Raw genomic sequence first — 12,060 nt, forward strand, 5'->3', positions numbered from 1 at the left:
ACATCACATTGCATGTTTAATGAAGTGAGAGTTATCATCATCTTGGTTTGCACCAATTCTGGGTCATTTGTCACATTGGAAATGGAAGGTCAAGTAGAGCAATGCATGACATGCAGCACTGCATGTTTTTATTTAGCAACCCCAGATGTTGTACTGATAATATAGAATCCAGTGCATACTAGTTTCTTTTAAAAAACACTATGCATGCAATTGTGCACATAAAATCAGTCTGTGCACCGCAGCAGCACAAATCAGGGTTAAGAGAAGCTGATACTCTTCAGATAGGCAAAGCGTTTCCAATTGTCCGTGTGATTGGAGCAGTTTTCTCAGACGTGAGTGGAACAGCTGTGATCCCCCAGAGGGCATTACCATCAAACACAACACAACACCTGCGCTGACCCTCAGGTCCCGTTAAACACCCGACAGTCAGCTGCAATCCGCTCATTCAGAACTGTCAGAGTGAACATGAGCACACGTGTTTCAGAAACTATATCACTGCTGTTTGTGAGATACCTGTGCTTAGTAATGCTCACAGTCAGTGAGTCTCACTCGAGGAACTGCTGGAGAATGAGCTCGTGTGCTTTATGTAGAGGTCTTCAGAGAATCTAGAGCTCTGATCTGTACGCCCACCCGAAACTGTCATCTTTCTCACTAACAAAAAAAGAAGTAAAAGTACTCTCATATTACCATTTTTTGGACGTGTACTATGACAAAACCATGCAGGGCTCCACACTTTATCTAATCATTTCCATTACCTTTCTGTGACTTACGCACACACGCACGCACGCACACACATATATATGAGTGAACAAATTTCCAAGATTTTTCCAAACCTGAACAAAAATGTATTATATTTTATATTAAAAAAAAGTGAATACCATGGTAGTTTTTTAGCAAGAATTATATATATTAGTAGTATTTTAGTATTTATAATTTATTACTAATATTTTTTATTATTTTGAAATGTTATATTTTATTTAAAATATGTAAAAATTAAACATTTAAAAAAATGTAATAATAGTTTTATAAATATATAAAAAAACCTAGCTTATACAACCATAAGCTAATGGATAAAAAATTACAGAAAATACAGAAAAAGGGTTTTTACTTTCTTGTTCAAATAAAAAAATAAAAAAACAAAATAAAAATTCATAAGTAAATAAATCGTGTTATTCACGTTTTTTTTTTTTTCACATGTGTGTTTTTGAACACAGAACACATTTTTATTCCAAGATTTTTAATCTAAAAAAAAAAAAAGAAAATTAAATACTCTAAATCCAAACAAAAATGGTACAAAATTACAAAAGCAAGGTATTACAACTGAAAGATCAAGTATTACAGCATCAAAAAGATGGGTTTTCATTATCCTACTTTCCAGACAAAGGAACTAGTTCTACACATCATCATCAAAAAAGCTGAAATTGTTATGGAATATTGGTTGTAACCGACTAAGAATACAAAATTAAACCTGTTTACAAAAGAGGAAAAAACTCATATTACTAGAGTTTACATGAACACCAACTAAACAAAATGCGTCCAATCCAGATTTGTGCCAGTCCACAGCGCTTCCTGTGAAAGACACACGCAGACAGAGACTCCTTCAGCTCCTACAGACCTCCTCTCGCTCACCTCAGCAGGCCAGGAAAGTCATCCCGTTCCTGCGGTAGGCACTCTGTCGGGGAACACAAGAGAAAAGCAAATCTGTTATGAATTAGCGCTCCAGTTCCACAGAGGCAGAAGGCCGGCTCTTGTTTTCCGGTTTCACAGACGACACTGTCTGGAATGTGCTGCTTTTTTTCTCTTTTAATGTTTAATCGAAGTATTTCTGGTTCTGCGGGTTACGAAAAACCGTCCTCATCTATTAGAAACACAGATACAAAACAAATGCGGTTAACAAGTGGTTTATGAATCTATTTGTGGAAAGGCATTCTGATTTGTTGAAGGCTCGACTTTAAAAATGTCACAGGGGTGTAATTGTGAGGGTCCACACGACTGCAAAGTAGTTGTTATATGGTTCACATTTTATTTCTGAACCGTATAACAACTAGGTTGCAAATATGTTTTATGATTCAAATATTTTTGCCTGAATAATGTTTAAAAGACACCGAAAATACATATAATCATGCAGAAATCATAAACACTACCATTCAGAAGTTTGGGATTTTTTATATGCTTTTGAAAGAAGTCACTTGTGCTCACTAAAGCTGTATTTATTTAATCAGAAATACAGTAAAAACAGAAAAAATTGTGACATATTATTACAATTTAATATGACTGTTTTTGATGTGAATATATTTTCAAATGTAATTTATTTCTGTGATCAAAGCTGGATTTGCAGCATCATTCCTCCAGTCTTCAGTGTCACATGATCTTCAGAAATCATTCTAATATGCTGATTTGCTGCTCAAGAAACATTTCTGATTATTATCAATGTTGAAAACAGTGCTGCTGAATATTTTTGTGGAAACTGTGATGCATTTTATTTTTTAAGATTCTTTGATGAATATGAAGTGAAAAAATGGAAATCTTTTGTTACATTATAAATGTCCTTACTGTCATTTTCAATTTTTTTAATGCGTCCTTGCTGAATAAAAGTATTCTTTTCTTTTTTGTAAATCTTACTGACACCAAACTTTTTAACAGCAGGGTATTTTTTTCTGAAAATTGTTTTACAAAATCATATTCAAGTACTGTATGTTCAGTGACATGCATGGCTTGCATTTATTTAGTTTATTTATTCCAATATAACTATTAAATTATTCATTACATTAAATGTAATAAATGTTTACACAATAAACATTTCCATTTTTGTATTAAAATTACATCACCAAAATGACACCTGATGCTCATTACTGCTTTTAATATTAGCTAATTTGAACCTTTTTGAAATAAACAATATTTATATATTTTTACAACGTAAAAACTGATATCTTTTCTTGATAATAAATGTGAAAATTATTTATTATTTGAAAATTATCTTGAAAATAATGATTGAGATGTGCACACAATTCTCACTCAGAAATTGCTAGTAGATTTTACAAATAATTACAATAAAATGGCAGGTAACACACTGAATGTGAAATTTTGAAGCAGAAAAAAATATTTGTAAAAAAAAATTTTTTTTTTACAGTATATTCAATGCGTGAATGAAGCATTATTTTTACTTGGTTAACCACGTTTTTAGAGCCATTCAATCAAAACTTCTGTTAAAAAACTGTATAAACATTCATCAAAAATGCATGAAACCAACATGAATCCTCTTCATGATCACCATTTGTCATTGACACACTCTGAATGTGATGTTCTCCGTCTGTTGCATATGCTTCATACTGTATTAGGCGTTCAACATCATCTGAGCTCCCATAAGCACTTGGTTGGACAGTAATAAGTGGTCACACACAAACATCATTGTAATTACTTAAGGACACGACTCTGGATCATGCGTTTCTGCCAACAGAGATCTGTATTTCATGAAGGAAACCATCAGGTCACCACAATCCCGGAGTGGAAGGCGGATCCAGTCACGGGCAACATATAAAAATAACAAGTGTCTTTATGAACAGAGTCCTGCAAACGCCACCGACAGCGCCATTAATTATCATTATTCAACCACAGGGAGGAAAACAAGAGAAAGCATTGCAGCGACTGCAGCAAGACAATACGTACAGCTGCATTGTGGGTAAAAAGGAAGGAGCCGACGAAATCCAAAGCCACTCGGGGTGGTAGATTGTTATATATGTCATTTAATTTATTTTTTATAAAAGAAATGGAGAATTGAAAGCAGATGTGCGCCGTCCTCCATGCGATACAATTTGTTTTTTGATGCGTGTTTTTTTGCATTCATATTATGGCGAACTCATTTCATTTGTCTGGCGTTTTAACGGGACACAAAAGCGAAATGGAGACGGGTCCCAAAAGGGACGGAGCTGGATTCAGGAAAACAGACGACTCAAACTAGATACAGGCCCAGAAACATGAACTGACTGGAAAAAAACCCACAGAATAAGGCAAGAAAGAAAGGATATTGTAAAAGCTCTGACAAGCTGGAACTTATAAAGCCAGATTCAAACCCGCGTATCAAAGCTCAAAGGTCGAGGCTTGATTTGCTGGCGACTTCTGTTTCTTTGGGTCATTATCTCCGAGTCCAATTATAGGATCAGCACACTGGAGAGCAGATTTCTAATCAGGACCAACGAGGAACAGGAGAACATGTGATGTTGAAACGCTTTTACGTTTGCACCTGTATCTGTTACACTAGATGTGGAAAAACTAAACTTCTGTTCATCATCTCACACTGAATGCATGCAGATTTAGCTTGAAACATGCACAATGCCCTAACAACCATTTATACACCCTAGAAACCATATAAAGCCTCTAGATAACACATGGCAATCACTCATAGCACCCTATCGACCGATTTATCGGTTTTGCCGATTAATCGGCACCAATTGTTGATTGCTGGAACAATTGATTATTGGCAAAAATCCATACCGATAGTTTTTCCAGGTTGCGTCCGTTGCTGTTATTATACAGCGACCAGTAGAGGCGGATTCACTGATGCCTCCAGGGTTGTGCCAAGTCTGTGGTTTTCCCGAGGAATTGGGCTACCAAAAGGTTTTCGTTTATAAAGCTCTAGAAATGTTACTGACTGGTGTTAGCGCATTTCCTGCTAATATAGAAAAAATAAAAGTGTCTGAATTAAATATGTGCAGTGTCACATGGTTAGTGCAAATGACCAGAGCAGTTTACTTCCTGTTTGCACCATGAGAAGATGATGGCTGCATCAAAGCTCCAAAACAAAAGGTTAGTAAAGTATGTTAACAAAGATATGACAAAGATTTTTGGTACACATTATCTTTAAGGTGTCTAGTATTAATATATGCATTTACAATTACTCAATTTTGTTGAGTGTGGTCATAGAATGAGTAAACATGTTGATGGCAACAATAGTGACCGCTGGGATAATAACATTTTTGTCTTTTATCTCAGTATCTCAGTATTCCTATCAGTGTTGTGAATTTAAGGGTTTTTATGTATAATAGTAACCCTAGAATGTGATGAAACAGTTTAAAATAGTGTTAATAACTGGGCTGAGATATATATGAATTTTGATGACTGCAGAAATATTTTAATTCAGTATACACATTATCCCATAAAACACTAATTTTCACACACTTTTCCTTAAAAAATGTCAAAATAATTATTGATTATTTCAAAGAGTTACTAATGACACATCACTTGGATATTTTAATGTCTGGGAAAAATGTGGGATTAAATTGGTTGAACTGTTTGCCACATGTAGATTTTTTCACCCTGGGTTAATGGTTTGACGTATTGCATAAATTATATTTAACTGAAATGCTTGTACTCAAATATTTTAGATTCTACCAGTAATAAAACTGTGGTAGGCCACTGGTAAGGTTTATGATCTGATATAGTGGCTTTCAATTTGCATAATAGTGACTGTAAAATATGTACTTTAGGTATGGGAATTGCATATTTTGAGTTTTGATATTTGGGATATGGTCATTGGGCTACATTTGGGCTATTTTTGATTGGCCATTGGGCTAGTTTTGTTACACAGACCTGGCAACCCTGGACACCTCATACGGTTTGTTTTGACACGTGAAACTCTACACTACAGAGAGTATACTACAGTACATGTTTTCATATCATTATAAAGTAATTCAATTGTTGACTTGATTCTGCATTACTAAAGAAGAAACAACAGTATGTTTGCCGTCAATGCTGATGCTGAGAGGACTAATACATTTTTTAATTTGTTTCTGATAACATTAGTTAATGCACTATGAACTAACATGAACAATCAAGGTGTAATGAATATATTGATATTTACATATTTATTTCATTTAAGGAGTACAGTACATTTTTATGGTTCAGTACCATTAAAAAAAAAAAATTCGAATAAAGTTCAGTACTATTTTACGTAGTGTTATGTTTCTTTTCATTCAATATCCATTTAAAAAAAAAATTGGTTGATTAATCGGTTATCGGCCAGTGTGGTCCAACCTAGTTATCGGTATCGGTAAAATCCACTATTGGTCGACCTCTACTAGCAACCATGTAAATCTGCCTAGATAACATAGCAACCACTCAGAATACTCTAACAACTGTGAAAAAACATTCTATGCATCACATAATAACCACCCAGAACACCCTAGCAACTGCATGACACACCCTAGATAACACACAGCAACTACCCAGAATACCCTAGCAACGTGCTGAAAACCTTTAAAGATGCTTTATAGACCTTTAAAACGCATTTACAAATGAAAATCTCTGAATGTTAAAAAAGAATGCAATATAAAAGCTTTGATTTGGAACATGAAAAGCTTTACTGAACTGATTGATTGTGTGAATTCTGCTCTGATTGGGTTTCACTAAGTTTGACAGATTGAGCATGAATGGCGCTTTATTACATGGTGGATTTTTCCAGCACAGCAGATTCTCAGTTTCATTTGGCCTCGCACAACATCACAGGCTTATTTTCCAACATATAAATAAACATCCTGGAGGAAGCTGACCGAGAGGGTTCCCTAAAGATCCTGAAAAATAAATCCAGCCTGATATATGTATATAATGTGCATGTTCAACGGGAAGCAATGGAGATATATCTCAGGGAAGAGTTCCTTCCTGTATGTAATATATTTTCAATCATGAGAGCTGTCGCAGCGTCTCAAGCCTCGTCCTCCCCTCTGCTAATTATTTATACTTCGCAAATGGAAAAGAAGGGAAAACAGCACATATTCTACTTCCCATACATTCAGGAACCGTATCAGAAATTATTATTATTTTTACCGAGTAGCAATATTGGAAAGTATTTTTTACATTTTTACATTTAACATTTTGTGTCACATTAATTTATGTTATATATTTTAACTGAATTAAAAAAATTATATAATTATAATTGATAATAACTATATAAATTATAATAATTATGTAATTTAATTACATTTAATTATTCAAAGTATGGCTGTTAGAAGTAAAAGAAAGTCCATATGACCATATCAAAATATAAAATTATCTGTAAAAATGCACAAGATTACATAACATATAGCTGTTTATTCTAACCAGAAAATTTGAATAATAATAATAATAACAATAATAATAAAATAAATAAAGTATGATTATTTTTTTAAAGTATAATATTTAAAATAATTATTTAAAAATATATACAAATAAAATATATCAAGTAAATTTCAAAAGGCATAATTATCATAATTTGCCAGTTCCCATGCTTGATTAAACAGCTCTATACCGTCTAGTCACAGCAACTTTTGATGTAATCAGCTTTAATTAAAAAAAAAATATATATATTTTAAAATTTTTTACATTTAACATTTTTACATAGTCATATTCATTTGTCAAATATTTCAACTGAATTAAAACAAATAAAATGATCAAATTATATAATTATAATTGATAATAACTGATATTAACAATTATATAAATGAATTATATTTAATTATTTTAATTATTTAATTTAAAGTCTAAAGTCACAGTAGATTTTGATGATCTTTTTTTTTATTACCCCTTTTTAGTGTTTTCAGGGCTGATTTTAGGTTAATTTCTCATCAAAAATCCTTTTATATTAGCATTACTTAAGAACCTTCAAACTGAAATGGCAAATACAAATATCTTTTGGTGACTTTTTAACTGGTGAGAAGATACATGACACTGTTTACCCACCTAAAATGTCACAAAATTGAGGAGTGAATTCACTAAACAAGTTCATTTCAACACAAACACCTGCAACTTACTCAAGGGAATTATGCAAAGAGCAAGTTTAATGATTCTGAAAGCCTGAAATAAAAACTACAGTCAAACGTAAAAGGACAGTGATGAAGAACACCTCTCTGATTCTAACAGCACCATCAGAGAACATAAATTCAGGGCAAACTCGAATGCGGGTGAAGCATTCTGCCTTCTTGATTTTGCAAACTGGGCTTTGCGACGCCTCCGCTCGGCCATTCATAAATCTCCATTTTTGCAGTTCAATAGTGCTAAGTAAGACCTCCACTCCCCCCTTATGGAAACACTCGGCGGAGGTCTCCAGGTTCAGACGCGGCTCATCCAGGCCGGCCTCTAGCCTTGGCAGTGGGTGGCGGGACGCAGTCGCCCTCCGCACCTCTGCCGGGGTGAAACCCAGCCAACGGGGTCCAAGAAAAACTCCAGGAAAAAAATATCTGCAACATGGGCAGAGGAAGCATCTGTGCAGAGAGAGAGGGGCTTTCTGATGAAATATCGCCTGCTGACAGTACAAGGAGGAAGAGGCCGTGCGGTTTCAGAGGCCGCATACAGAAGCGCCGCTGTACAAACGCATTCCAGTAGCGCAGCAACTGACCCTCGCTGATTTTATTGCCCGTATATATTACGGTCTGTGCTGAAATCCACAGTGCATGCATCAGAAATCTGGGATCGGTGGATACGGAAGGCTGGCAGGGGTCTGGAAGGCTTTATTGGACGCGTGCTCGTGTCCGTCACTCCTGTGAATGGTCACCATATGTTGGCGGTTATTTGTGCAAGCTGTTGAATTTGCATTGGTTGCATGATGTGAATGAATGATTTTCTCCAACCGACAAAAAAAAAAAAAAAAACTTTGGATTTTATATTCATGTGCAAGATGATTTGCTCTTGGACTGCAGATGTTTACACAAAGGTGAAAAAGGTCACATGAACATCACACATTAATTGCTTGATTTATTTGCAGTGGATCATGGTCAGCCCAGTGTCATATGAGTTAAAAATAATGTTCACCCCAACAATTAAAATTATATCATGAGTAAATTATACAGGTTTGTCCATGACCAATACTAATATCTAGACAGCAGGGTGACCAATTGTCATATTATAATGAATATATATATATATATATTCTGTGGATTGAAAAATAAAACATTATATAGTTTAAGAACTGATAAATAAATATACCAAAGTACTAAAAAAAAAAAATATATATATATATATCAAAGAATCCTGAAAAAAAGTATCACAGATTCCCAAAAAAAAAAAATTATTTAAGCAGCACAACTGTTTCCAACATTGATAATAAATCAGCTTAAAAGAATGATTTCTAAAGGATCATGTGACACTGAAGACTGGAGTAATGACACTGTAAATTCAGCTTTGCATCACATGAATAAATTACATTTTACAATCTATTCACATAGAAAATCGTTCTTTTAAATTGTAATAATATTTCACAAAATTACTGTTTCTACTGTATTTTTGATCAAATAAATGCAACCTTTTTTAGCATAAGAGACTTCTTTAAAAAACATTAAAAATCTGATCCCAAACATTTGAATGGTAGCGTAATATATATATATATATATATACATACATTATTATTATATATATATACCCGACAGACATATTGCTCTAATATTAAACTCAGCGTGATCTGATCACCATTACAAGGAGAGAACAGCTCGACTCTCTAGTGCTCCGGATGCTTTGGCAGGCAAAAACCGAGCCAAACTGAAAGAAAAGCTTCTTTGGTCATCTTGTTTGCGTGAGGAAGGAAACTGTTTGCACTTCTCTTTTCTAGCCTGTTAAGCTGCATCACTGCCAGGATTGAGAGGAAAAAAAGATGGACGACCCCTGGCGAGAGGAGGTTTATCTTTGATCAGCGCCGCTGTGTCCTCTCGCTGGCCGGCTGCGTAAATGTGTGAGACAAACTGTCTCCTCTCCTCCGAGAGATGACACTCCAATTATCAGTCCCGCACTGAGGGGAACACGCAGATGTAACTCATTAGCTACAATATCATTCTGACTTCCTCTTATTTTTATGCCCAATAAGAAAATGGTGGCCATCAGGCATTGTTTATCGCGTGTCATAAACAATATGCCGTGGGTCTCATGCGTGACCATTCCCAAAAGTAATTGTTTTATGCTGCCCGGCTGGTTTGATGAACACAGAAACATTGTTAGTGTCAATAAACAAAAGTGAGTCCTTCGCATGCTTCATAAAACTGAGTAGTGTGCATATTTTAGCCCGAACACCTCCAATAGTTCGCTCTTGTCATTTTTACGCAAAGTCCGCAGGCCAAGATACACATTAGACAAAAGGGTCAGGAATATATTTAAACACTTCGGTACAAAAAGAACATAAATACCAGTGAAGAAAAACAAAGATCTGTCATTGACCGAGCCTGAGCAGGAACTTCACCCCAAAGACTGGATGAGAAAAAGAAAGGATAGTTCACCCAAAAAATGAGAGCTCATCATTTACTCACACTCATGTCGTTCCAAACCGTATGAGTTTCTTTCTTCTTTCACAAAAGGAGATGTTTAGCAGAATGTCCTGGACGCTCTTTACCATGCAATGAAAGTTGAGCTTCAAAAAGCGCAAAAGTGGTATAAAAGTGTGATTAAAGTACACTGTAAAAATTACTGGAGTACATTTGACAAGAAAATACAATTTCAGTCTTTCTACTTCAAAATTTCATGTTTAATTCAATGTGTTAACTGCCATTTCTTTGTAATTATTTGTGAAATTAATACATTTTATAATATAAAATTATATATATATATATAATTATATTTATAATTATAAATTAAACTATAACTGAAATTAAAATATAAAAAACTTATTTTATTTCACCATTTCTGATTTTCATTCAGTTGATATACTAAAAAAACAAACTAAAAGTAAAATTATCATTAATAAAAAGTATACCACATATTTAAAAAAAACACACAAAAATGACAAAAACAAACAACAAAATTACTAAAAATAACTAACTAAAGTACAATAAAACCAGAAGATATATAAACAAAAACTAATTTAAAATATTAATATAACTTTCATTGTGTAACAATGAAACTAAAATAACACTGCCATACAACTTGCATGCTATATTTCACATCTTCTGAAATCATACAATAGCTAGGAATGAGGAAAAGGTGAAATTTTCAGCCATTATTTGTTGAAAATCTTCCTTCACCTTAGCTCTTAAATCTCATTCACATTTTCGTCTTTTTTAAACTTGAGTGCAAATCAGACTTGAGAGCTGCGAAGGCATGATTTTCAGCAAACAATGACTTTTCTAATGACTTTTCAAATAAAGCTATCGTTGGCTCTGTCGTACAACTTCAGATGTATAGCACACCTTGGAACAACATGAGGGTGAGTAAATGATGATAAATGACAGGACTTTCATTTTTGGGAGGACTAACCTTTAACGTGTAAATGAAAGGTCTTGAGACAAGATAGCAGAAAGCTGCATGAGTGTGCATTTCGCTGACCGTAATGAGACATTGCCATAAGTGCAACTCCTGCTCGTGCATATTCATGAGCAGCACAAGGCATTTGTGGGAATGTGTGTGAGTTCTGGTGTGTGTGCGCTGGCGCCCGGCGGGATGGGGATACGCAGAGAGTCCTGTCTGTGTGGAGCCGGCTGAATTGGATCAAGGCTGCGGCGCATACGAGATGCCGTATGACCGGGACTTCCCCGCCGTCAGGCTGCCAGCGCTCAAGTCTGCCTGAGAGTTCAACTGTATCGATGTACAGTCATCCCGGGTCAGAACCTCCTTCAAACGCCTTCGATCTGAAATCCAGAGAGCTTAGGAAAATAGACAAGGCTAAGTGTGGGTTTTAATGCAATAACGAATTTCAGACTGTCTTCCCACTCTCTCTCGGGCGTATCTGTGTCTGTAAAATCTCAGATCTCAGTGCTGCGTTTGACACTGTTGATCATAACATACTACTAGAGAGACTGGAAAACTGGGTCGGGCTTTCTGGGATGGTAATCAAATGGTTCAGGTCATACTTAGAAGGGAGAGGTTATTATGTGAGTATAGGAGAGCATAAGTCTAAGTGGACGTCCATGAAATGCGGAGTCCCATAAGGATCAATTCTTGCACCGCTCTTGTTGTGTTGCGTTTATAATTTTGTTCAGTGTATAATATATAATATAGATACACACACACACACACACACACACACACATATATAGATGTGTGTAATATATAATATAGATACACACACACACACACACACACACACACACACACATATATCATTATATATCTATA

General features: G+C 35.0%; 1 protein-coding gene across 3 annotated transcripts in view; it reads right to left on the bottom strand.

Moving 5' to 3' along the window:
* Positions 1–1,336: 1,336 nt before the first annotated feature.
* Positions 1,337–12,060, bottom strand: part of LOC107692371 (transcription initiation protein SPT3 homolog) — a 126,885-nt gene continuing 116,161 nt past the window's right edge. For 2 of the 3 annotated variants that reach the window (XM_016491392.1, XM_016491382.1), the window contains exon 12: positions 1,337–1,672. In XM_016491392.1, coding sequence (XP_016346878.1) covers positions 1,631–1,672 — 42 coding nt within the window. In that variant the 3' untranslated portion in view covers positions 1,337–1,630. Of the gene's footprint in view, positions 1,673–8,467; positions 8,508–12,060 lie in introns of those variants that run through there. The other variant, XM_016491402.1, reaches the window with a different exon arrangement.

The sequence above is a fragment of the Sinocyclocheilus anshuiensis genome, unplaced genomic scaffold (genome assembly GCF_001515605.1).
Source record: "Sinocyclocheilus anshuiensis isolate Anshui unplaced genomic scaffold, SAMN03320099.WGS_v1.1 scaffold261, whole genome shotgun sequence".
Taxonomy (NCBI): domain Eukaryota; kingdom Metazoa; phylum Chordata; class Actinopteri; order Cypriniformes; family Cyprinidae; genus Sinocyclocheilus; species Sinocyclocheilus anshuiensis.